At 40.5% G+C, this 27,618-nt stretch overlaps 1 protein-coding gene across 1 annotated transcript in view; it reads right to left on the reverse strand.

The window, feature by feature from the left end:
• The window catches only part of wwc1 (WW and C2 domain containing 1), a 42,952-nt gene that overhangs the window by 7,236 nt on the left and 8,098 nt on the right, over positions 1 to 27,618 (reverse strand). The window contains exons 2-19 of the mRNA XM_026938978.3: positions 21,895 to 22,004; positions 21,552 to 21,755; positions 19,311 to 19,387; positions 18,354 to 18,433; positions 16,305 to 16,434; positions 13,550 to 13,696; positions 13,261 to 13,331; positions 11,233 to 11,475; positions 10,277 to 10,366; positions 9,327 to 9,847; positions 8,541 to 8,658; positions 6,456 to 6,623; positions 5,064 to 5,256; positions 3,107 to 3,247; positions 2,945 to 3,003; positions 1,870 to 2,056; positions 1,588 to 1,752; positions 1,381 to 1,473 (exon numbers count right to left, since the gene is read on the reverse strand). Coding sequence (XP_026794779.3) covers positions 1,381 to 1,473; positions 1,588 to 1,752; positions 1,870 to 2,056; positions 2,945 to 3,003; positions 3,107 to 3,247; positions 5,064 to 5,256; positions 6,456 to 6,623; positions 8,541 to 8,658; positions 9,327 to 9,847; positions 10,277 to 10,366; positions 11,233 to 11,475; positions 13,261 to 13,331; positions 13,550 to 13,696; positions 16,305 to 16,434; positions 18,354 to 18,433; positions 19,311 to 19,387; positions 21,552 to 21,755; positions 21,895 to 22,004 — 2,797 coding nt within the window. The remainder of the gene's footprint in view (positions 1 to 1,380; positions 1,474 to 1,587; positions 1,753 to 1,869; positions 2,057 to 2,944; positions 3,004 to 3,106; positions 3,248 to 5,063; positions 5,257 to 6,455; positions 6,624 to 8,540; positions 8,659 to 9,326; positions 9,848 to 10,276; positions 10,367 to 11,232; positions 11,476 to 13,260; positions 13,332 to 13,549; positions 13,697 to 16,304; positions 16,435 to 18,353; positions 18,434 to 19,310; positions 19,388 to 21,551; positions 21,756 to 21,894; positions 22,005 to 27,618) is intronic.

A 27,618-nucleotide genomic window follows, 5' to 3' on the forward strand; every position in this document is an offset into this window, starting at 1 on the left:
TGGAAATTTTTAAAAACATTAACAACACACACACACACAAAGACAACACACTGACTCACAAGATTCTCGTTTTTATGGCAACGTATGGAAACTAAACCTCGCTCCAGGCAAACTAACGTCGTGTCTCAAATCACATACTTTCATAGAACACGTACAATTCTAGGCTGTTACTGAATACTAACATTAACAATTTTGCTACTACAGTAAGTGTTTGAATTTTAAAAACCTCTTAATCCTAACACATGGTCTGTTTTGAGTGAGAGTTTGGAAATTTCTAGATTAGTAAATAATTTTTATTACAGTACAGTGAGGGTTTTCTGATTTGAGACGCAGATCATGACAACAATCACGCAGACGGCAGAAAGTTTTAAAAAGAAACGGAGCTCGTCAATCTGTTTAACGTTACTGTGCATGAAATCACTGAACGTTACAGTTTGACATACTTTTAAAAATGCAGTTTTTACCCCTCTGTTTCATGTGTAATGTTATGAAGCAAGTAAGAAATTCATTGAACTTTGGTGGACAAGACAACAAAGAGATTTGACTCGACTCATAAATGATGTCAAACGACTCAAGAATAATGTTAAGAGCTGAGTATTGAGTGGATGCAGAAAAAAAAAAAAAAAAAACACAAAAATGCACCAACATGGCCAACAGCGCATTCATTCCTTCATTCCTTCTTAACTGCTTTATCCTGGTCAGGATTGCGGTTAATGACAAATATGAGGATTCGTAAGGATGGCCTGATGATGAGGTGGAACTATTGCTTAATATTATTCTTAGGTAGACTAAGAAATTCACAATTTCAAAAATATCCGTACACACACATTCCAGACGAGAAACCACGGCGAGGAAAAGCGTAAAAAAGGAAGCAAATAATAGATTGAAGATCCTGGGAAGTCTTTGCAGTGTGTTCACGTGCAACATTGCTGAGAAGACGTGAGTCAGCAGGAGACTTGTGCACTGTAAATAAATCTTACCCTTTACCGCTAATGCTTTTCTTTATGACTGCTTTCAGGTATGAGGACAGGTAGCCCTGCACGAAGTTTCCATCAACCAGCCACTTTCCGATCAACGTGCACTTGAACGGAATTCTCGGGAAGCCGTGCAGGGGGTGGAATGTGCACGTCCTCTGAGGGGAGCCTACGCTTCATTAACGCTGCCCTCAGATTAATTTGGAAACGTCAGCATTAAATATTTAACTGACCTTCACTTTTTGAAGAACACGATTCTTCTTCTGAATTCTTTTTGTTTCTTTTCTATAAGACGACACAACAGCAGCCGCAACGGTCGGAATTCTGCGGAGGTACTTCAGAGGAATGTGGAAGTGTTATAGGAATGTGTTATAAGGTGAAGGTGTGACGGATGTGTGAGATTTACCTTTTTAATACGGACACTGCGCCTCTCGGAGGCGTTCCGGACGAAAGGAGACTTCTTGGACAAAGTGGAGCTGTCGCTGTCGCTGCGGTTGATCTAATGACGTGGGTAAAGAAGGTAAAGTGAGCGCAAATGTACAGGAAGTGGAAATCCTGTGGTTCCAAGAGTGTATGTATGTGTGAGTCTGAGAGTGTGTGTGTGTACATTTACCCTGCAGATGTACTGGCTCTGTGGACCAGGAGAAAAGGTCTTGGAGCGAATTATAGTGTTTCCCCTGACAAAAGGGTTCTGCTGATTCAGCTCAAGCCGTCGCTCTTTGGGCCGGACCACGGAGGCGGCGTGAGGGAGGCCCTCCATGCTCGTCTCCTTATTCACCTGTGGCAATCACAAAGCACCGTGAAAGACTGGCTTCAGACAAAACAGCAGAGTCATATGTAATATCTATGTAAGACCTGTAAGGCATTAAAGAGAGTCATTCTGATAAATTAAAACCTTTTCGGGAAGAGCTGCTGCTGCTGCTGAAGGAGGCTTGGCTGCCTCCACTTGCTTCTCCTCCTCCTCCTCCTCCTCCTCCTCCACTTCCGCTTCCCACTGACAGCCTTCCGAGTTAAACTCCTCCCCCTCGATGTCGCTGCCCACTCCGTCCACAAACACGTCGCTCTCTAGAGGCTCCATTTGCCTGTCGGAACACAATAAACCATCAATCCACTATCATATCTACTACCAAAATTAATATATATTCCGAAACTTCACCGTGTTAAAGCACAATTTGCATAAAAAAAAAAAAAAAAAAAAAACTTATATCATTTAAGGAGTTTTTCGGATTTAGCAGAGTTTGGTACTTCAGTGACTGTAAACTTCATGTTTCTTCTCAAGTTGCTGACCTGAGAAGCTCAGGATGCTCGTAAAGGTGTTGTAGAGAAAATCAACATGAGCACTTGGCAATCGTTGAATATATAATCTGAATAGTGACATCATTAATCATAAACCTTCTTTTATTTATTTAAAGTCATGTAAAGGCTTATGTAAAGTCAGTTATGCATCCTGTTCCATAATGGTGAGTGAAGCATCGAGATCATCTCATAGCTTGTGATTTCTTACGGCGGTGTTCCTACAAGAGCGCAGAGAAAGGCAGGTATTAAAGGCAGCGTGGAGGATGAGAAGAAAGAGAGGAGAGAGAGAGGAATACGAGGAAGTGTGGGCTGAAATTCAACCAGCCTGTCTTGTGTCTTTGTGTTTGGGGCGACCAGACGGGAGACAGGAAGTAGCTATAGTGATTGAGAGATTGAGGCACTGCCTCGGCACGGACAAGCGCTCATTATTCTCCCGCATTCCAGGAGGTGTAACAGACTCCTCACAAAAACAGCTCCTCTCTCGCTACTACCTTCTACACGTTTTTGATTATTCTCTTCAGCTTTGTGCTTCAGGTTCGCTCTGATTTGACTGCAGATGATTAATTCTCCTTTTTATCCGCTCAGCAGGGACTCCGGGCTTGTAGAGAGGTTCATTTATTCTCCTTGAGATGTCTAATTTAGCAAAGATTTTCGGTGATCATGAGCTCACTCACCAGTCTGTCTCCGCCGTCTTCACGTTAGCTGCTTGGATTTCTGAGGCGCGGTCTATTGTCTAAAATATGCGACAGACACAAATATAGACATATTGTTGGGCATTAGAGACAGACTGTGGTTTAACATGGAGTCAAAAAGGTGTGTGTGTGTGTGTGTGTCACCTCCTCGGACTGCGTGGGAGCCTCAAGCTCTTTGTTCTTGCCATTCATGTCTGCAATGAGCATGTAGTTGAGGAGGTTGTACCACTTGGTACACCAATCCTCCGAACACTCGATGTCAGCCAAACTGATCTGAGCTCCGGCCTTTAATAAGGAAAAAAATTAAATAAAATAAAAAATAAACAAAATACAGTCACCATTAACTAAATATGGGTTTCCTTTTTTTAATTACAACATGTTCTGCTTGAACACTTCAAGAGTTGCACATTTCTAAGCAGTGTTGAAAAGTGACAGACCGTAGATATTAGGGCTGGGCGATACAACGATATCGTATCGATATTGTGATAAATTATCTCACGATACACTTTTCTGAGATGGCATCAGTATTGTGAAATTTTTAGAATGTTTTTTTTATAGTTTTTAAATTATTACAAGCTAGATGGAACCTGAAGGAAGTAGCTGATTTGATTTTATTTAAATCTTTCCCACTTTTCAATGTTAGAATTTGGCTTTTGTAAACATTATTCAGTTTAACAGTTATTCATTTTTTTAAGCATTTTAATCCCGCACTTCTTTCTCTGTTAGCTCAATTATACATCGTAATACAAATCGTGTCTCATACAAATGTTTTCAAGTATCATGATACAGTAGATTTTTGTCGTATCGTGGAACCCTAGCGGATAGAAATCCAAAATTTTATACAATTTTTTTGTCCTGGATCATGTTTTATTCATCAAACCCCACCAGACTGCAAGATTTTTCCAGATTAAAACGCCACACACTTTGAGATAACTCTCACGAATCGTGGAATCTATGATTCTCGGCATCAAAACAAAACATGCCGAATGACAGCTCAGCTCAGATGGTTGTTTTCAAATTTTTCAATTTATTAAATGGTTAAAATATGTCTAACTTATGTCACCTATCTAACAAGCAGACTAACAAGAAGACTACGCATAAATTCTTACTAGGGGTCGAGCGATATGACGAGAGTATCATATCACGATACTTAACATTTTTACGATACACGATATCTATCATGATATTTAAGTTTGGCAACTGAAAAACAGCACAACATTAGTGTTTCATGTTAAAAAAAAAAAAAAAAAAAAAAAAAAAAATACAATATCTACAAAAAAAAAAAAACCTTCTAATCCTTTAAATAAATTCTTTAAAATATATTTTAAAAATACATTTTACAATTATATCATGTAAAAAAAAAATGCATGATTTTTAAGGTTAAGTACAAAATCAGATCAGCTTCCAATCAGAGTTTGTCATTGCTATTAAAGTTTGAAAAAGATATCATGATACCTAGAATATCTCCGAAAAGTGTATTGTGACATAGTTTATCACGATATCGATATTACACCATCATATCGCCCAACCCTAGTCCTTACTCTTAGTCGTGTTGTTATTAGGACTGCGCGATATCACATCATAATATCGATATCGAGATAAACAATGTCATGATACGCTTTTCTGAAACATCGCGGATATCCTGTTATATTTTTTTAATAAATTAATTTTTTTAAATAAATAAAATTAATAAAATAATCAATAGCAGCTTAGCATTATTTTAGCTAAAATATTTAAAATTGTGCAATTTTTACATTTATATAAAAAAAAAATACGTAGACATCAAATAAAAAGCATCCTGATTTTTTTTTTTTTTTTTAATGCTACAGTTTTGCTGGCAAACCTGTCTATCGTGATACTTGTGATATTTTTGTCATATCGCTCACGCTTTACCTTTTTTTTTTTACTTTTTAACTTTTACTTTTCATAAAAGTCATATTCTTTTCGGATTTTTCTGAGTGACACAACCTCACAAACAGGTATTTTCAGGTTTACTGACCCCAAACAGCAAGATTTAACAGACCCGCATGATTACACACCGAAGCACGAAGCATGAATTCGTGAGGTAACGCCGCTGACCTGCGGTCTTTAGGACACCTACCAGACACTCCTCTCTTCTGGACTTGGTGGTGGAGCAGACGTCGATGCGGAGGGTCTTCTGTCTGAAGGCAGTGGGGGAAAGCTGCACGGCGAACACCTCGTTGAGCTCCAGTGTGTCGTGAGCCTGTGAGCTGCGTGTGCGGAACAGGCAGCGAGTGGCCTCTGGACAGGGCAGCACTACCACCCGAACGTACCTGCGGACAGGAACGAGGTAGCGTTCACGTAAGATATTTAACACACCCTCAGTTCAGCAAGTGACGCCAAATCAAAATGGCCGCTCAGAGAATCAACAGTAAACAAACCGTCACTTCTTTACCTTTAAATGCGTTGTACTGTATACACACTCAAATATTTACTTTGGATCAATCAACATACAGATGTATTCACTTGTTAAATATTTAACACTGACGCTACAGTCTTTAAGAAGGAGGTAAATATACATCAGTCAACACAGTTAGCTGACAAAAGACGAACGTGGAGGCATCTGTGTGTTTTCTCCACTTTGTAGTTAAGTCGAACGCAGCATAAACCCCGAGGCACACGATGTCGTACGTGACATGAGAGATCACATCTTACATAACACTTAATAATGTAGGAGTTAATCGTTTAGGGAATATCTTGCGTATGACTTACTTTAATGTGTATCTTGTTGCAGAGATCTTATTGCTTTCACAACTGAAAATCCATTCACTGGTTAGCAGTAAAACCTCAAGTCCACGTTTTTTTTTTTTTTTTTTTTTTTTTTTTTGCATTTTTATTTATTTACTGTTAAATCGAAAGGTGGAAGCTTGACAGGTCAAATTTCCACCTTAATAAGAGTAATGCGTCATCCAGATCTTTCCGATTTTTACTGATTTAACTTATTATACTGTCATATAAAAAACATGAATATATAATAATCACACAGTCCTTTCAATGATTTCTTAAAAAAAAAACAATTAATGACTGTTAAACATAAGTATCAAAATCTCCAACAGCTCTGAAGCAGCAAAAAGTACAGGATTTAGAGGTTTTAAGAAGTTATGTAGCTTTAGTGGTCATTTAAGTGCTTGGTAAAGAGGCGAGGCTAGGTCTACGATAGCTAGATTTAGTCCTGCATTAGTACAGAGTAATTTTAGTAAATTTATTACCTATTATTCAGGTTACAGTTCGATTAAAATAAATAACTGGCTTTACATGTACTCCAAGTGTGGTATATAGACTACGACGAAGTTCAAGTGGTGCCAGAAAATCTGAAAGCTGCTGTCCAGTTCCTCGTTATGGCTGAGCTATTACCATATCACACAGAGCAAGACTTAAAAATGGAAAGTGACTGAAAAATAAAAGGTGTGTAATTTTTCATCTTCATTTCCAGCCGAACGTTTGCAGGGTGTCTGAAAGAAAGGAGACGTACATGTTCTGGCTGGCAGGAACAGACAGCGTGCTGCAGTTGGTCAGCTGCATGACGAAGATGGCAAAGCGCTTCTCTTTAGCCTCGTACTTCAGGCCCAGTCTGATCTGAGCGCAGCTGACTAATCCCCCGTCTTCATCAACCAACAGCTGCTCGGCGGCGACTCCAGGCCTGTGGGGACGTCGGCAGAACATCTTAAACTCATCTCACAATCTCACTGTTCAGTCAGTCTAAATTTTATTTCACCAGCAAAACAGTTGAACAGTTAATGCATGAAATTACAGAAACAGTACTGTGTCAAAAGCCCTATTCGGATGGGATTAGTTCATCTGGGGGAATACATTTTTACATTTTTTTTTTTTTTTACAGTGACCATACTCTTGCATCTGGGCAAGAGTTTCTAGAGGATTTGATTTTCTACAACCCTGGATATTCACATCACGTGCGTCGTTAGATATTTAAGGAACTCTCAGTGATTAGTCATTATTTAAAGGAAAGTAAAAGTTGTGATATTGTGCAGCTGTAGAAATAAAGTAACGCTTTATACCTTTAGCTGTCATTAAAACAGCTCCTTTAATCAGCCTGTGGGATCTCGCTTTTTTTTTTTTTTTTTTTTTTTTTTTTTTACATTTTATTTTCCATCTCCTGAAAACTTTCCCAGGTAGCATGTGCAGTCGAGGTTTTACCGCACAGGCCGAGTATACGGCTGAGTGCCTCCTCTAAAGCATCCATTTTGCAAAATCAGGAAGTGTTTAATGTCTGGGCGAGGGGCACTGATACGTGCGCTACGAGATTAAATATAGCAAGTAGCTGCAGTCAGACATTTTTACCATAGAAAAATCACGGAAAATCATGTGAATCCGGACTAAAATGATCAGATGAACGCTGAGTCAGAGGAGGATGGAGGAAAACACCGACATGGCCGATCTGGAGGAAATAAAATGACAGAAGAGCTCCTGTACAATAGGAAATTACCCCACGTACATTTATTACTGTCCAGATAGGGCTTAATTCATCACATTAGGACATTTTGTCACAGCTATATTTAACCATCTTTACCAAGGGCGCCAATAATTCTTGACCTTAACCGTAAATGTTATCCTACAAAAAAATCACAGTCATGTTACCATGGATTTGAATGGATGGATGGATTTTCGCTCTAATGAAATATTCAGGAGGGAACACAAGCCTACTTCCTGTTGACTGACCCATTTTCTCTCTCTCATGAATAATTTTTATGGAGATCTTAAAATTAACACCCCAAAAACACACAGCAGATGCAGATGTCGCCTGGTGTTCGTGGGGAAAAAAAAAGAAAAAAAAAACACACATCTGACTGCTGGTACTTGTTGTATTTAATCTCGTAGCGCATGTATCGTTGCCCCTATTGTGAAATCTCGCATACTCTGTGATTGTTGGTTTATTGTATTTTCAAACTGTTGCTGGAACCCTGGTTTGCCCCCAAAACTGGACTAAGATAAAGCATCTTTTCTCTACTCCAGTGCCTCTTCGACCGACTGGACTCCATGTTGTGAATCGTCATGTGGTCATATGATCACGCTCCAAACATCTGAGTTTGTAGAAAATACAACCCGCTAGAAAATCACTCCTCCTCACTCCTCCTCACTCCTCCTGTGGTCATTTTATTGCTGTCCGGATGCGAGAGTTTTATCACTGAGGAGACGTGGGATAAACGAACCCAAACTAATAAGCCAGAAATATAAACTGTAATCGACGTCAATTTATTCCAAGGCAATAAAAAGTAAAATTTCTGCACTGAAGAGTGATTCTTTGCTCTCTATCCTTCAATCCGATCAAGAAGGCTGTTTTGTTGGCAAAGAGAGATGTGCAAATAATTGTGCAATAATTTCTGACATGTGGTTTTGTTAAACTCTTCTCCAAAATACATATTTATTTTCTTTCGCATATTTTCAGTCAGAAATGATGATGATGTTCATCACGTTAACACGTTTTCAAACAGTTTTTAATCCATTTTTACCAAAGGTGGCAATAATTCTCTAGCCGACTGTCGATTATAAAAGTGTCCACGATTCTACATTCGAATTTTTTTCGAAATTGATCACAAACCTTTTCTCTGAAGCCTCATACACGCCGCTGTCTCCCGCCACCGATTCGTCCGACACGGCCGACGTCACGCCCACTTTCTTTGAGCCGGACCCCAGGACCCTTGTTTGGGAATCGAGATCTACACACACACACACACACACACACACACACACACACACACACAGGGAAAAGAGCAGTAATGTGACACTGTCGGTGCTGTCCCTGACGCTTTACTGGCTCAGGTTGAGTTCACACCGTGGGTTAAGTAGTAACGATCCGTAACTCAATCAACCTGCTGGAACTTCCACACAGGTGGAGGCCAAAGTCACTTACACAAGAAAGTGAATTCATCACAAACCACTTGTTTATGTAGTCTACACTTGTGCATTATAACGATTTAATCATCTCTACATGATAATACACTGCCACGATATCCAGTGACGTTTACGTCAATTATACTATATTATATAATACGACCGGACCTGGCAGCCTTTTCACATTTTGAGTAAGAACTCCGCAATTTAACATTAAAGCACGCTATGACTCCAAAAATATGACAAAGAAGCAGTCTTTTTCTCCCAATAAAACAGGATGATCCAGTCAACACATGAATCTGGAATGATCTACGAAGGTGTTATGAATTCTCCGATATTAACTGGAAGCCCCGCCCCCTTCCTTCCATCATGGACAACGTTGTGAATTCATTAATACAGAACAAAATCTATGAATGTACGTTCAACGTAGCTGACTTTAGACATGTGCCGTCCTTAGGCTTGCTGGTGATGTGTTTAAATTTTCCCCCTGTACCTTTAGTGGCATCCTGCTTAGCGTCCCCCTGCAGGCTGAGCTCGCTGAGCCGGGCCTGCAGCTCCAGGTCAAGCTGGGAGGCGGAACCTGAAAAAGTCTCTCCGGCCAGCGATGAGGCGTCGGGGACGAGGGGTGAGCAGGGTGGAGAGAGCGAAGAGAGTGATGAGCGTGGAGACAGCGAGCTCATGGAGCGGGGTGTCTCGGATAGACGGAGCACGTGAGCGCGTAGGCCTGCACCCTGACCTGCGGCGCCGGCGGCCGGCCCCGACGTCACCTCGTTCTCGTGGATGGTGGGGATGGAGCTGGAGGGCCTGTAGGTAGACGAAGTGCTCTCGTTGAGCAACGAGTCCAACTTGACCTGGAAATCCGGGTCGCTCAGCTCGGTCTGGTGCTCCAAGTAGGCGTCAGTGAAGCTGAGAGACGACAGAGAGCCGAGGCTGGAGGCGGCCAGCGAGCCGCGGCTGGACGTCAGAGAACCTCGGCTGCTGCCTGACGAACAGGACAGCGTGCTAGCTGACAGGCTAAGACAGAAATTAGGGCAGAAAAGCAAAGGCGGCAGTTAGAAAAGCAGAGTAGGATTATTACTCTATTTTCGGCTCCTTATTCCCTCCTCAGATTTCCATAACGTAAAATGCATTCTGTATGAAAACAAGCTAATTAAAGCACGGCAGGCTCATTAACCACATGCACTAGGGTATCTCTGCTTTATACGCTGCTGTTGTAAGGAAAATGAATTAGGGCTGATCTGAGAACGAACCATAGCAACAAAACCTTGTTGAAGCAAATGTTGCGCAGGTTATGTGGGTGCTTATTACTGATATTTGAAAAAACAAAAGAAAAATATGCTGCTAATATTTAAAAGGAGTATGCTTTTATAATATTTATTTCTTCATGAGAAGACTTAACATTTCTAGATAATCGGTTTTTGTACATAATGGAATAGTATTAACCTCTTCAGCTGGGTGTGCAGCGAGGACGCCTGCCTCACGACGTCCTCCAGCTCCTTCACCAATTTGTTCCTCTTGCAATGTAACGTCAACCTGCGGCACAAACGGATAAGAAAACAGCATTTGCACTGAAATTAGTCAAAGCTTTATTTATTTGTTTATTTATTTTGTCCACAATAACATGCCAGAAGACATTCATTCTGCTAGATGTTTGTATTCTGTCCTTCCTTCATGTTTGGCTGAAGTTACAGTGGAATGTCGCGGAGCAGAAGGCCTAGAAAAAAGGCAGCCATTGTGTTTAACCTACATCCCTTCTACGGCTCGGGTTACAGGAAGAGCACAAACGCCGAGAGCTCGACGAGGATACCGTATCTAGTGTACAGAACAAGCGGCCTGTTCAAATAGTCCAGGAGGAGGAGGAGGAGGAGGAGGAATGAGGAAAAGACAAGAAGCGACAGAAAGATACAAAAAAAGGGAAGGAGCAAGAAAGAGTAAAAGAAGGGAAAGAACAAAGAGGGCTAATTGGCATTCTCAGGAAGGAAACCTGACCTGAAGATGCAGGTGTCTGCACTCTCAGGAAGCCGTAGGGAGAAAACTGCGAATCAGCACGCTTCCGTTATTAAAGGAGCAGATAATTCGTTATAAACGGCAGCTCGGTCTTTCTCCCCTTGCAGATGTGTTATTGCGAGAGTTGACCTTGTTTTTGAAAGCGAATGCCCTACTTCCCCAGGCGACAGCAGGAGCATCCCAAATGAGTTCAGTCTTCCGTAACAGCTGCTCCGTTCTACCGCCCAAGAGAGCTAAGAATCTATAACCGACATTAATGCAGCGCTTGCCTAACTTCGCTGTAGCATTCCGCTCAATACCGTATACCACAGTATTTGTTTTACTCATTACCCTCGAGGAATTTTACCGTCTCTGCGTTTTTGTCTATCTTCCCTCAGGTGGGCGTCCCTCACCTTTCCGTGAGAGCTTTGCTCTGGCTGTCGCGTGCCGCCTGCAGGTCCTGCTCCAGACGCTTTTTCTCAGTTTCGATCTTCTCGGCATCGCTGGGAGCGCGCTTGCAGGGTTTGACGTATTGTAGTTCCTTCAGCAGCTCCTCTTTCTCGCTGATGAGAATGAGCCGGTCTCGCTCAGGGTCCAGCAAACCGGGCCACGACTCGTTGTCCAACTTGGCTATCTGGACTTTAATGTTTGCAATCCTAAAACAAGCAGAGAGGTGAATGCGTATACCGGAAGGAAAGAAGCAACAAAAAAAACAAGAACAATTCTGCAGTAATTTTATATAAAAAGATAATATGAAACTAATAAGATACACTATACAGTCAAAAGTTTGTGCACCCCTGACCATCACACTTATATGTTCTTGTTGAACATCCCATTCCAGATTTATTCCCCTTTGCTGTTATAATGAGCTCCACTGTTCTGGGAAGCTTTCCACTAGATTCTGGAGCGTGGCTGTGGGGATTTGTGTTCATTCAGCTACAGGAGCATTAGTGAGGTCAGGCTCTGATGTTGGGATGTCGAGGAGGTCTGGGGTTCAGTCGGTGTTCCAGTTCATCCCAAAGGTGTTCAGTGGGGTTGAGGTCAGGGCTCTGTGCAGGACACTCGAGTTCTTGCACTCCAACCTTCACACACCATGTCTTCATGAAGCTCGCTTTGTGCACAGGGGTATTGTCATGCTGGAACAGGTTCGAGCCTCTTAGTTCCAGTGAAGGGAAACTGTAACACTACAGCATACAGAGACATTCTATACAACTGTGTGCTTCAGACAGTTTGGGGAAGAACCTCATATGGGTGTGATGATCAGGGGTGTACATACTTTTAGCCACATAGAGTTAGAATGGGTCACGAAAACAACCGTCATTAAGATTAAAATCCTGATTTTTTTAAATCAACTGAAAATGTGAACCTAAGGCATGGTTACGGTTAATGCTTATTTTTGCTGTATCAAAAATATATCGTATTGAAATTCATATTTTGGTGAATTTTACGTATCGTTACACCCCTGGAATTGTCATATATTGAATTTACAGGAGCTGTCGCCTAACACACTAAAGACAACTTTCTGAGTTTTCTGTTCAGCTCAAAGGTTTAAACTAATTGACTACGACCCCTGGCATGGCCAGTCCACATACAAGATTATCTTAAAGACATAGAAGCATGAACAGAAGGCATCAATCCACTTAAAAGATGCTTCATAGAAACTGTAGCTACATCGCAAACCTAGCAACCTGACGCTACTTATGATATTATAACGTGACTGAAGAATCTTACTGAGGAATCGGATTGAGTTTAGCTGAAATGTTATTATTATAGATTAGCACTGAAACACAGGAGTGCTATTCGACTGAAATAACACTTAAATGATTTTTTTTCACTTTAGAAGATTCTTATAGCTCGGTGATGTTTACGATTACGACATCGAGGACGTCGTTGAGGCACCTGAAGCCGACGTGCTGCCTAAACAGACGCCATAAACACATTTGTTAGCTCTAAGTTAGCTAGCTACACGTGTCCATTATAGGCAACTCCTCAGTTACCTAGTGCTAACGTAACCTAGATCTCTAGCATCAGCTAGCTAGGTTCTTGGTGTAGCTACGAAGCGTTGGGTAAAGCAAAATAAATTAGGAAGTTAAGCTGTTAAATTCTTAGTTAGCACACCAACTTCACTGATATCACCGTTAGCTAACTAGCAGAGATGCAAAAACGGAGATCCTGGAATCAGTTATCCCTCTTAATAGTCTGTAACAATAACCGTCTTTTGTTAGCTTGGAAACATGTCCGATTCGATCGTATGTGGTAAAACCGCTTTTCTGATTCTGAACCCCAACAGCATGACTTGACATTTTAAAAAATAAATTCTGGTTGTTTCTCACTATTCATGTAGGATTTTTTTTTTTTCACTCCATCCTCTGTCTTGTCCTGTGGAATTTCAAAAGGAAGTCACTCTTATCTTATAAAACACGTAATTAAACGAGCCATACCTCCTTTTCGCTTCTTCATATTTCAAGCTCAGTCGTACTTTCTCAGCCAGCTTATTGGAGATCGAAACCAACTGATTCGAAAAGAGGAAAGAGATAATGATCAGATCGCACAAATAATCATTCCTAGGAAGACTAAAAAGCAAGTGAGTTCTCGAAAGCTGAAAATGAACCATCACTAAAACATGCCAGTGTTGCTAATAAGGAATGAAGCCTGTAAGGACAGAGATAGAGTCGTGCCTGTTCCTGTTAAAACATTTAGTATATTGTTTGTTCGGCTTTGCCGTCTCACCTCAGCGGGTATGTCCGTCTGGGACTCTGCGTCCGAGTAGAGGCGAGGGAGCGACAGGTTGGAGTTGGCCAGAGAGGGGTTACTGGCCCACAGCTCAGTCTGAGAGCCGTAATCCAAATGGAAGCCATCTTTCAGCACAGCCAGTTTCTGAGAAAAAGATGTTGCCACAAACACTTAGCCACAAATCTACAGAAAGACACGTTAATGTTAAATTTCTGGTTTTCAGCTTTACATAATAAGTACTTCTGCTTATAAACTCATGGATTAGGACTGACTTAGCTGCTTAGTGGTACATTCCTAATAGTATGAAACCAAAAAATAACCCTATTAGCACTTTCATCAGGAAATTCGAATCCCGACGATGCTACAGCAGTTGGGAGGGGCATACGCTCTCTCTCCCCTGTCAATCACAGCGACACTGGCCAATCGCAGGCGTCTGTGAGGTCGTGTACGCGCGAGAGAGGGCGGATAGAGTGTGTTACGCCGCCCTGTGAGGCAGCATGAGCAGCAGTTCGGAAAGATGTGACTGGCTGGCTTCACTAAAATATTATTTCAGTTCGTGCGTCAAATTTGATCAAAATTGTCTTCCAGATGTTCCAGAATTTTCTTTGCCTATTTCAGGATTATGGTTCATTTATTTATTATTCATATACCCGATTACAGTGCATAAGAGACACACAAACGTTTTTACATCTCATCATTTTATAATCAGATATAACAACTGAATTAAAATGGGAAAAAAAACAGACTAATGGCTGAAGATATTTTCAGTTGATCAGAAGGTGTTGATTAATTTTCTATAACTGTACGGCTCTGATGATAGTGCCGGATCCATGGCAAAACACATTAATGAGCCTGCTCTAAAATGTTATCGTTTCTATAGTAACAACTCGTTCACAAGGACTCATATGGCAGATTCTTACAAAGATTAAGTCCAACAATAAACAGATTTTTTAGACCGTTTTTGTGACAAATGAGTTTTCGATTTTTGCGGTTTCTCTGTAACATGACAAGCTGTACTTTTTTTTGTCTTATTAACTTCAGAAGAGAGAAAATAAGAGAAAGGCTGGTGAGGGACCAACTGCTATAACGGAAGTGATGACTTGTTTCATGGACGTTCATAAACAGACAAAAGTACAACTTGTTGTTCGTTAATAATTCCAATAAATAAAATGCGGAACCCATGGTGTACTTTTACAGGAAAAAAAGAGCAACTCTGGAGCGTTTCACAGCTGAGCCCTGAAATACTTCCCTGAAATATAACCGTGTTATGTTTCAGGGAAATTAATTAATTGCAAATACTGCGTCATTGTTCGTGAATTACTGGAAGGTCTCTCAGATGACAGCGAGCAAAAATATCCTAGGCAAGTTTATCTTGTATTTCCTACTACAAGATTACAATAAACCAAATATACAATTATTAGACCTATATTTAAACATTTTCAAGCTTGAAAATTGTTGTGTTCTATTGGCAAATGTTTTTTTATTAAAAAAAATAAATAATAATAATTTAACAAAATAAAACAAAACAAAAAAAAAAGATCTGCCAATAGAATAATAAAATTTAAAGCTTGAAAGGAGTAAAAGCGTGTTAAAACAGGCTGAATAACATTATATTTGATTTATAATAATCTCATAATAAGAAATATTGAATAATTTTGCCCACATTCAAGATATTTTCACTTGCTAAATATCTTTTTTTTTTTTTTTTTTTTTTGCACAGGAAACAGAACGTCCGTTCCGGGAAGCATGAACTTCTTACAGGCGTCTCGTTATCCGGATCCGTGTCTGCTGTCGAATTTGCGCCATTTTCACGAACTGTGAAATCATTTTCCATCACTAAGCCGTCTGTAAACATTATCCACTACAGTCGATGAGAGAATGTCCATTTTTAAATGACTGGATTTTTATAAATAATATCTTACTAAAAATAAATTATAAAATAAAGACAATTTTCCCCATCGTAGGCCCTATCCGGACAGGATTAAATGTACATGGGCTAATTTCCTCTGTGATTTTATTTCCGTCTGTATCGGCCATGTCGGTGCTCTTCTCCGTCCTCTGAGAAAATTACAGGCTGAACGTCCTGCAGTTTTTCCACCAAACTCGGCGCTCGTCTGATTATTTTATTCCCTTCTGGATACATACACGTGGTTTTCCATGCAGATGTTGCATCATGTTGGGAAAAGAAAGATGTCTGACTGCAGCTACTTGCTGTATTTAGTCTCCTAGCGTGTGTATCACTAGCTCCACTAGATATTAAAAACTTCCCAAATCATGAAACGAAAAATGTATTAATCCAAAATATTTCAATCCAAATGCGCAACTTTTCGTCACACAGGTACGTCGTACATTTGGACTAAGATGGCGTCTTTTAATCCGAACGTATAACGTAGCTGTATGATGAAAAGTTGTGATATCATGCTAATCCAGCTGCTCTGAGAGCATGCGTCTAACAGCTAACAGTGTGTATTCAGATGTGTGACATCAGCACTCTGCTATTCCATTAGGTATTGCACAAAAACATGCGAGCACATCCTTGAGAGTAAAGCCTCACCTTGTGCATAACTTCTCACAGCAAAGAAATTACCTCACCCTAACATTCCTGAGCTACTTAACTCCACCACGCACTCTCTCTCGGGTAAACACGACATCACTAGTATAGTCACAAAAGCAAAGTGAAGAACAAAATAAAGCCAATATTCTTTATACAATTCCAGTTGTTCAATGCAGGAAGGTTAGTGTCGACGTTTACCTGCATGAGCTCTTGCTTTTCTCTTTCCCCAGAGCTGATGGCATCTTTAATCGTCCTGACCTCCTTCAGGATGGCTTGGGCCTCGTGCTGCTTGTACCCGTACGAAGCGCTCGCCAGCTTGTGGTCGATTCTGAGCGAAAGCAGAATTCTGAGTGTGAGAGAACGACTAATATTTGGCAGGTAAATATCAGTGTCTTACACATATGTTTGCTTATATGTATCTGGCTGTCACTCATGACTATGTTAGACACTTTTGGAGGCAGCTGTGACGACTGCTTGGGGCGATCTTCAAACTAAACAGAACGTGGTGTTTACCAGCAGCCTTGATGTAATTATTCAAAGAGAAGCTAATACATGAAGTCAAACAGACAACTTCCTGAACAGAGCTCCTTAATGTTGACTTAATCAAACCGTGGTGACTCACGAAATCACTAAATAACACCTTTATAATGGGATGAGGAGCTCAATGTTTATGGAAGGCTGCAGTGGGGATCAGGGTGGACTCAGTTCAGCGGCAGACGGCAAACGAAACGAGTCAGCGGCGAGTCACGCGTGCCGCCTGAGCAACAGGTCTGTCTGCATTCTTCAGCACGGGAACGAGGGAGTGAGTAAAGTAGGGGAGTAAAGGTGAGTCAACAAGAGTCAAACCCATCCCCTGAGAGCATTTTTTTTTTGCAGCATTGCAAGGCACCTCTACTGGGAGTGAATGAAAACAGAATTGGAGGAGCCAGTGGTAAAAAAAAAATAAATAAACGAGAGAGATTTCTGATTTCTGAAGATTCGTGTACGGGGTGAAGGAGAAGCTCTGAACAATGTTGTGATGGTAAACTGGAGTGTCCTTGAGTTGACATGTGTATACATTTCCTTCAGAAAATATTAAAACTGAATAGCAACCTTGTCTAAAGGTGCCTTATTTACAAACGATGACGTTTACAGACCTGCCTAATGCGTTTCGATATATTCCCTTCACAAAACACTTGTCACTTATGAAAACGAGATTATACCCTAACCACCAGGCCGCCTTCTTCTTCTTTTTTTTTTTTTTGCATAATTTTGGTGAACAATATGTCACCAAACACCAAAGTATACCATGTTTGTGCATAATCTCCTTTTGGATCGATGCTTAACGAGTGTCTGTATTCCTCTAGAAAAAAAATAATCCCTTCGGTAGCCACTGATGCACCATCTGTCGCACTTCTTCATCTGATACGGAACTCCCTCGGAGCGAGATCCGGCCAGAACGGTGGATGTGGCAGACGCTCGGACTGCAGGTCCTCTGTGGTTGCGACGGTGTGATGCGCAGTATGGAGCCGCGAATCGTCGTGCTGCAACGTGACCCCAGTACGCAGAAGCAGGCGGGACGTTAGACCTGATAGCAGATTGTAGAAGACTCCTGAGGAGCTCCGAATGTGTGTGGTACAGTCTGTTTCTCACACAAATTTATACCGCCGTTTGACTCACCCTCGGACGTAGATACTGGAAAAGTTTACGTACGCAAAAGGAGAAACGTTTACTTTCTTTCTTTCTCCAAGTGCCTAGTAGTTACCGTAAAAACCCCGTATATATACAGTACGCACACTCCAGTTTCGCATCTGCGTTGACCAGCGCCGGATGGCGAACATCGTTTTTGACCATATTCGGGTGAAATTTTCATTGTAATCCCTAATAAATATAACTAACCAATCTTTACTAAATACACGTCCAATGTTTGCTAAATCAAACACACTGATAGACTTGATTTCACATTAATGAACTCAAGACACTCTCTATTTACCGTGACCAAAAACGAAAAAAAAAAAAAAAAACGAGGACGCATGTTTCAAGTGAGAAATTCGAGACGAGACGAGATGGTGGTGGGAAAGGGGGCGGGGCTTCCAGTTGTGTCCGTTAATATCAGAGGGTTTAAAACACCTACACGTCTGTCACGTCAAGTCATTCCAGATTCATCTGTAGGTTGCGTATTTTGACGGATAACTCTGAAGTTAAAATGCAGAAATTTGGTCATCACTAGAGCAGTGTTATAGTGTTGGAAAGTCAGGTAGCACTTACTCTTTCAGCGTTTCGAACCCCTGCTCCTTATAAAGCAGCTCCTGCCTCATGCAGGCCAGATCTCTCTTCAGCTTACTCACCTGAACGAAAGAGAGCAGCAGTGATGTGAAACGAAACAGACAACAAAGAGATTCTTGATTAAACACGACACATTTCTGTCTTGAATTTTTTCTCAGTAATTGATTTAAAAATATACCCTAGCAAATCGAAACTATTTTAATCTTCTCCCACACATTCTCTACTGTCAATCAAATTCCAAACAAAGTCGCGGTGCTCATTTCAGAAAAAAAAATGTAAACAAAAAGCCTGAAACAATCAACAACTGATGCAATATTGCAGATCGGCTTTTCTACGGCACTTCTGAAACACAAATGGCCTCCTTACATCAGCCTACTTTATATAAAAAATAAATAAATAATAATAAAAAAAAACTGGTGACCAAATAAGACAAAACTGCGTTTTCCGAAGAATAAATATGACCATCGTATATACAGACGTGACAAATTAAAGGAAAAACTTGTTCCTGATTCTTCTTAAAAGATCCACCAGTTTTCCTTCATCACCTGTGTGTAAATTAGTGCTGAGTGATATGATGATAAAATATCAATATCATAATAAATTACTTTTCTGAGATGTCGTTGGTATTGTGATAACTTTTCCTTAATTTGATGTTAAAATTTCGTACTAAACCAATATGATTTCAAGATTTACGATCTACAATAGCACTAGTTATCAAGCTAGCTGTAAATAAATATTACTCTTAAAAATATATATATATACTATAATGTATATATATACTATAATGTAACGTAAGCCAGATAAACTGGGCTAGCTGACTAAACGGTTATGTTTGTAGCTCCAGCTAGCTACGATTAACTGATTAGCAGGTAAATAACTTCCTTTCTAAGCATATCCACCTCAGAATTAATGAAAAGGTCTTATCATAGAGCTCCTTACCCGACTCTTAGCGGTCACAATCTCCGCCTTGAGAATTTCAGGGTCATATTTACTGCTTGATGAGGATCTGGAATTTACTGCATGAGAGATAACACGAATCAAAGGCATTATCTTATCTCTGCTGTCACACAACGGCTCTCTGGCATCTCAAAATGACACACACAAAAAAAACTGCACGAATAAAAAAAAAAATTATTTAACCGCGTTTACAAACTAGGGACGCGTTACATTAAAACGCGAGTCTTACACGCTTTACACGCCCCTGTCAGGGATGAAGACAAATATTAAATGCGCATGAAAGAATGTAAGCAAACATCATTCCACTGATAAGATTATAGTAATCAGGGACACGTATGAAGCGAGGAATGCGGTGGTTCTCTTACACATAAGCACTTTCGTAATTAAACGCGTTAACAATTCTGAGTCGAGGATTACGAGAATGTTAATTAGCGAGATTAGTAAAGATAAGAAAAGTTCACTACGTAGATATTCAATAACAAAAAACATGATTCACTACAGGAGACAGAGTCCGGCTCAGACTGTAGTTTCAATTCTAACATGAACGCTAGGTTTATATATATTATGTATTAATGCGCACGCTCTGATTCGTTGTTGTTTCTATAGCAACAGCTCATTCGCAGGAACTTCTATGTCGGATGATCTGCATAATCTAAGACTAATAATAAACTGATTTAAAAAACATGGTGCGGTTTAACAAAGGAAAATCGTTGATGTGGTGACGTTTTTTTTTTTTATTAGGAGACATTTATTTTAACGTTTATGGAAGGAGTCTCCAGTGTCAGCGCTTTGTAACGGTCACGGTGCTTTGCAAAGCGTTCGGACAGAGAAGTTTACGCTTTCCGATTTCTCTGTAAAAATGACATTATTCTCGTAGAACAGCGTTCACGGTCATAACCGATACTTGAGGCTCAAATGAGTCCCGGATCCAATTAAAAAAAAAAAAAAAAAAACACAGACAAAAAAAACAAACCCACAAGTGTGAAAACGACGTGTTGTACCAATTCAGTGTTACAGTGTAGTAGTGCTATATATATAAAAGATATTTAAAAAGAAAAAAGTCTACACACCTCTGTTAAAATGACAGATTATTGTGAAAAATGAACCTAGGATCCATCAGATCTTTTTTTCACCATTAATGTAATATAACAACCAACAAAATTCAAGTGAAAAACAAGAACCTGGTTTCGTAAGTGTTCACACTCCTTACCTACTTTATTAAAGCACCTTTTGTGTATGAAAGCACTCAGTGTTTTTGGGTACGAGTCTATCCACTTAGCACATCATGATTTGGCAATTTTATTCCACTCTTCCATGCAAGAATGCTCCAGATCTACGAGATTGCGAGTGGATCTCCTGTACACATCCCTCTTCAAGTCGTTCCACAGGTTTTCTTTCTATTTCTATTTTTCTAATAGGTTTTCTATTTTCTTCAGCTGTCTAACAGAGCCCTGCAATGTTCTGCGCCAAAACAGAGTGTTATCTGGCGCTCTCTATGATTCACTCTATCTAGAGCCCCAGTCCCTGCTGAAGAGAAGCAGCCCTAAAGCATGATGCTGCCACCACCATGCTTCACCGTGGCTATGGTGTTCTTTGGGTGATAAGCTCTCTTATTTTTTTTTTGTGCCAAACATAGTCCAAAAAGCTCTTTTTTTTTCGTCATATCAACCCATAACACATTTTGCCACATGGTTTGGGGTAATTTAGGAGGGTTTTTTTTTTTTATTAAGTTTTATTTTTCTTCGTATGAATGGGCTTCCGTCTAGCCATCGTACCAGGCCAGAAACGAGAAGATTCAGGAGACCGCTGTCACATGCAGGGAGTCACCAACACTTACCAGATATTCCCGCAGCTCCTTTAATGCTGCCGTAGATCTCTGATAAGTTTGCGGTAGATCTCTGATAAGTTTGCGGTAGATCTCTGATAAGTTTGCGGTAGATCTCTGATAAGTTTGCGGTAGATCTCTGATAAGTTTGCAGTAGATCTCTGATAAGTTTGCGGTAGATCTCTGATAAGTTTGCGGTAGATCTCTGATAAGTTTGCGGTAGATCTCTGATAAGTTTTCTTCTTGTTCTTTCAACGATTTTCTAGCTGTTCTTGGTGATGTTACTGTGCAACCAGGTTACTGTCTTTCCTTTCACTTTCCTAAAACGTTATTATTTATTCTTTACTTAAATTTTGTTGGTTGCTGTATCACTTTAAACATTTATGCTCCAGTCTTACAGCTGGTCTGTGAGGAAGACTTGTCCCTCCAGGCGTCGTTGAGCTGCTTGTACTGCTGCTGTGCCAGTCGAAGCCGCTCCTCTTTGACCTGGTAAATCTCTTTCTGGGCGCTCAGCGCTTCCTTGGCTATGTTGAGGTACTCGCGGAGCATGAGCTCCTGCTCGCGCTGCCACTGCACCCGCGGGTCCTCCAGCTGAGTGCTCTCTGTAAGCGAGAGAGAGAAAGAGAGAGAGAGAGAGATGATATCAGAACATCATACACTCCACAGCACTAAAACGCACGTCTACGTAGGCTAAGAAGAAGCAAGCTGATCAGTCTGAATGTGGGTCGATGTATAACTTACTTGTGTTATGGTCGACGTAATAGGCGCCGACTTGCGGATCGTACGCTTCCTCCCATCCCAGAGGCAACTCATCTCCAATACAATCAGCGAAGGTCAAGGGCTTAGTGTGCCTGCAAGACACCGAACAACAGGAAGGACTTAAAGTTACAGAGACATCCAGGGCATCGTAGTACGATAGGACGATCGCGGAACATCACTGCATTTCTTCCGAGTGCCAGGAGTTGATTAAAATGTATTCTATTACTTTAATAGCATGAAAACAAGAGTGAAAACTGGTTGTTGGATGCACGTTTCATGCCACGCATCATATTAGCTTAGCACTGCAAGCTAAGTGTACTAGCTGCGTACACCGACAAGAGGCTCCACCATGTGTGTGTATAAATATCTATAAATCTTTAATCTATATAGATATCTATAATAGCTATAAAATTGTTTATTCGATTTCCATGTTATGTTCTAGGCTTTATATTAGCTATTAGTGCAAGTTAACTGTATTACTATATTATTATTATTACTATTATTATTATTATATATTAGCTAACATTCTCCAGAGACACCAACGCTCACACATCGATCTCTCATACTTCCTTCCGAGCTTTTGTTCATGATGTCACTACAGACATGCAGTGAGAGGACGCATATACGACAGGATAAGATGAAACCTACAGTTATACGTTTTTCAGGTAGCGTCAGGTAGAACACAGAAACTAACTGCAGGTAGGAGCTAAAGTTGTGAGAGGGGAAATGGGGAAAAAATAAAAAAATTTAAAAATAAAGTCATACCACACACACACCATACGTTTCTTCCGAGGAATCATTCGAACCAGTTGTTTGGATTTGTCGCTTTATGACGTCATACCTAATTTGCAAATAATTTTACGTCGCAAATAAACGGTCACCTGTCGCACTGAGGCTTGTGAGAGTGAACGCAGGGTAATGCACAGAGCAGACGTTTATTCATTAACCCGCTTCATCCTCGTTAGTGTAACAGTTTTCTTTAATTAAACAGCGAAATAACTTTTGCTTTTGAAAAACATCACGAAAACATTTCTGAACATATCATTTGAAATGAACAGATAATTTGTGCTGAACTGATAGAAATACAGTTTCGAATAGACGTCACGCTATTTGTTTTGTTTCTTATTTTGGTTATCGTCAGTAGTTTGTTCCTGTAACTCGACCTAAACACTGCTTTACTGAGCTCTATAGTAAAACTTTATTTCTGTAAAAACTGCATAATTCACAAAAGGTAAAATGTTTTTATTTATAGAACCGCCGCTCCGTTTAGCTGTTTACTGAGCTGCATCTCTCTGCTGGAGTCACCAAACAATAATCATTTAAATAATTTTTTAAATATTCTAAAAAGATGTTGATTGGAAATGTTTTTCGTCACTTTTAAATGAATATTCTGCGTTGTTATTAAAAGAATTTCTTCAAACAGGAATTACAATACAATACAACAGCACTTAAAGGACTCCACTGCTTCGTGTCCAGCGTAGCGTGCGTTTCTGATCTTCCCGCAACGTAACAAATCCGATCACTAAAGTAAATCTGATCAAAGCTTATTAACAGTCCTGTGATTTGGGAAAGACTTCGCTGTTTTTGAAACCTCATTCCCGAACTTCAGTCACATAAAATAAAAAGCTTTCCAGAAAGTTCCAGAAAGCGTCTGGTGGAGTTTAATGATGAACTCGAGTGATGTAGCTGAGGCTGAGGAACTGTCCAAGAGTTGAATAAAGTTCTGCAAACTGATATTTGTTGTTATATTTTGTGAATTAAAGCACTAAACAGATACAGATACTGAATTACACTCCTGGTTTAGATATTTCTACATAAAGCACCAAAACATGTGACTTGTATCTCCTATTATTTAAAAAAAAGTCTTTTTTTTTTCATTTCATCTTCATCAACAGACCGACTTTTACAGGTTGTTTTTGTTTTTTGATTCAACCTCAGCCAAGCACAAAACAAAATAACATATATATGTTTTTCTAATTTCAGTCTCCATTCACTCTTGTAGAGTACCAGGATCAGCATTGGGCCAGTATCAGGAAAAAAATAGTGGACTGGATCTCGGGATAAAAAATTGATTTGATCCGATCCTGTACCAAATGGAAAAAGCGCCATATGAAGCGCCATGATTGAATTTTTATTTGTTAGGATTCACTGTATTATATTTACACTTTATTTTTGTGCAAGTCTTCCAAATAAGTGAAGTGCTCCAGTTAAGAAAAAAAGAACTCCCTCTTTTAAAGGAAAAGATATCAGATGAGTATCGAGATCGTGGCACCGTGCCGTCTTAAAAATTGTTTCAATTTCAAAATTGATGCAAAAGGACTGGTTGTAAAAGCTGATACTCTGTGAATGTGACACGCGAGTAAAAGTGAAAGAGGGGGGGGAAGGGTAGCGGAAGAATGTCTGCCTATTCACCTCTAGGGTGCTTGCTGAGCACAATAGCCGGAAACCGAGGCCTGGCATTCCACAGGTCCTGCTGACCCATCGCCTGGAGGTTTCTGAGGCAACACGCTGCGGGCTTCCAAAGCTCGGTGCTCAGGACGGCAGAGCAGCGGCGGTGAGGACGCTCACTCTTTATTCGTAGTTCCGGTCTGCGATGCTAATAAAGCAGGCTGGAAAACCGAACACGAGCTAGCCATCTTGCTTGGCTGGTTGGGCAAAACATTTCCGAACCTCAATCAGCAGGTTGGATGTTTGTAATTAACTAACTGTTTGCCGGTTTGTTGGTCAAAGTACAGGATTGTAAAAGTTTTTCAGCCCACTGTTAAGGCTGTCAGGTTGGATTAGACGTGAAACAGATGACCTTGGCTAACCTTCTAAGTCACGGAACACAGATACGTACTTAAAGAATTTGTTAAATTTAAAAAAATCGGTAGTTTAATCCTGACGAAAACAAATCCCGCTTCTGCTTAACCCCCCTGTTTCTTGCCCGGAGTTGGTATATCCCCTACTCACTTCTCCAGACCATGAAACTGAACTGGCTCCTTTTTCACCTTATGAATAATGAAACGCCACGCAGAGACCCCTGTTCAAAATTTAACTCCGGAGAGAAAGGAAAGCTTCCGAGGTGCTAAGAAAGAAGGCTTGGCAAATCCCATTATTCCTTTTTTTGTTTTTTCCCCCCAAACCCGATCTGTCCACCGTGAGGCTGACTCGAGGCCAGCTGGTGGTCACTGACATGCCGTTCCAGATCTTACTCATCGTATCGCTCTGCTGGCCGGCTAAGAACTTTAAAATACGGCAAGATGAAAGACAGTAAAGCCTTTCAGCGCTATTTTACACATTTACAAACAACCACAATCTTTATTATTATTATTATTATTATAAAATTTACATGGTCAAATCAGTTACGTGATTAAAACCGCACCAGATTTGGTGCAAACATTGTAATTTGTGCAGCGTTCAAAACAGAGAGCTCATGAGCGATTCCTGCGATTCTTGCAGAGAAGAGTTTGAGAGTTTTAGAAGCGGTGTGTCTGCTTCTTATCGCCTCTCGAGTCGCTGCAGAGGAGCCCGGAAGAGCCCCTGGGAAGTCAAACATTCAGCGCCCGTGCTCTAATGCAAACTGACAAAGCGTGCGGCTGAGCGCAAACACGGCACATAGCAGAATGATGAGTCAGGCACTTTCATTCAGAACACTCTATAAATTCATTCGTTTATGAGACTCCAAAGAGCATCGTGCAGCGCTCAAGGTCCGGCAGTAAAAACACCGATGCACCCCTGATGAAAGGCCCGGCCCGTATCGCACACAGATTCCAGTGAATTCCATGTTTTCAGCACATCATGCTTAAGGGATGATAACAACAACAACAACAATAATAACAATAATAATAATAATATTATCACCATGCATGGAAAGTGTCTGGAAACACTTTGTCAATAAGAACGCTGTGTGACAGCTTTCGAGCTCAGACCAGCCATCGTTCGTGGAAGTTGTTTCATTTCTTTGAAGAGTGCTGTGCAGCATTATGGCATTGTGTAATCTTATCGTTCGTTCTTCCTGCAAAAATATTTGAGGCAGAGCCAGACACTGACTGGCACAGCGAAGGTTGAGGACGGAAGATGAAAACCACTACAAACCAGGTGTCTTTTTAAAAAAAAAAAAAAAAAAAAAGGAAGTCCTTAACAAGCTTGGAATTCGTCCTGCTCTCCGTTCTGTGCTTAAAGTAAATCAACCGCGTACTTTAAAGATCACTCGGTCCAATACATCTCGATTTCTTGAACCCGACCTGCGTCATGTCAACAGTTCAGGCTGGTGGTGGTGGTGTAATGGTGTGGGGAGTGTTTTCTCGCCGCACTCTCTGCTCCGTAATACCAACCGAGCATGGTTTCAACGCGACATGGTCTGAACACGTGTGCGTTGCTTTACGGCTAAAGTTTACCATCGAATAACAGAGACGTCCGGCATGATGATGCGCCGTGCCATAAAGTCATCTCAAACTGGTTCCACATTTATATCACAGTTTTGTGATAATTTAATTTAGTAGCATGAGCCATATTCACAACCAAAATACAGTCTTACACAATGACATCTTCAATACAAACAAGACAAGGCAGGCCTGGTTCTGCATTCATCACACACACACACACAAACACACACACACACACACATGTACGTATCAATGGCATTTCAACGACGACGAGACAGTCATTCATAAGGTCCTTCTTATTAGATGTCACAGCTTTAGCTAACCTACCTCTACTCTCAGCGGCTATTGGGAAATGACGCGGAAGTCGGCTACTTGCAAACAAACTCATATCTATATAGAAATGTGACTAACATTAGATCGTGAGCTAGCTAGCTAGCTAAGCGCAGAACACGTATTCACGTACGTAAACAACAAAACGGCTGAGATAAATACGGGCAGTGTGTGGCTACAAACACGTTCATGACACAGTGCATCCTCACACCCCGTCATTTAACGCAAGTTATTCAAATGCGTCTATAATATTTGAAGCAAGGACACACACACACACACACACATACACACAAAACATCACAGCTTATATATAATGTCCCTGGTATCAATCACTGCTTACTAGCTAACGGTAGCTAGATTGAAATTCGGCTAGCTAGAGTCACATCGCTTGAATCCCATTTTTGGGAGAATTTATAAATTTATTTAGTAATTAAGATATCGGTGAACCTGTAGTGCATTTTGTTGACAATATTAAACCTCTGTACGTAAAATTTTTTTGGTTTATATTTATTTGATTTATACAGACAACACTGCTGAGAATCGAACTGAATCCGGTATCATGATCCGAATTGAATCGAATCGTAACTGGAGTGTCGTTACTGCACTACTGATTTTTTCAGAAAGTTGAGACAATCGCAATTCGCTGGTCACGCTGTCGCTGAAATCGCACCACAAAAGTATATTTTATCCCAGTTTTAAATTTTTTTCTGTTTATTTATTAGTCTCTTTGGAGAAAACGATGTGCTGGTGGTGACATGGAGACAGAGAGAGAGAGAGAGAGAGAGAGAGAGAGAAACAGAACAGTGCAGTGCAGCAGAAACTAGAAGCACCGTACACATGCCACAACAACTTTTTGTTTCGGGGCGCATCGATATTGCCGGGTTAAATGGAGAACTCATTAGTAAATATAACAAGTAAAGATCTGATCAGCCTGATTATTATAACCATAAACACGCACCACGTCTGTAAATGATCTCATAAAGTCCGTTAATTCAACGAGATTCAGACC

This window comes from Pangasianodon hypophthalmus, chromosome 15, assembly GCF_027358585.1.
Source record: "Pangasianodon hypophthalmus isolate fPanHyp1 chromosome 15, fPanHyp1.pri, whole genome shotgun sequence".
Taxonomy (NCBI): domain Eukaryota; kingdom Metazoa; phylum Chordata; class Actinopteri; order Siluriformes; family Pangasiidae; genus Pangasianodon; species Pangasianodon hypophthalmus.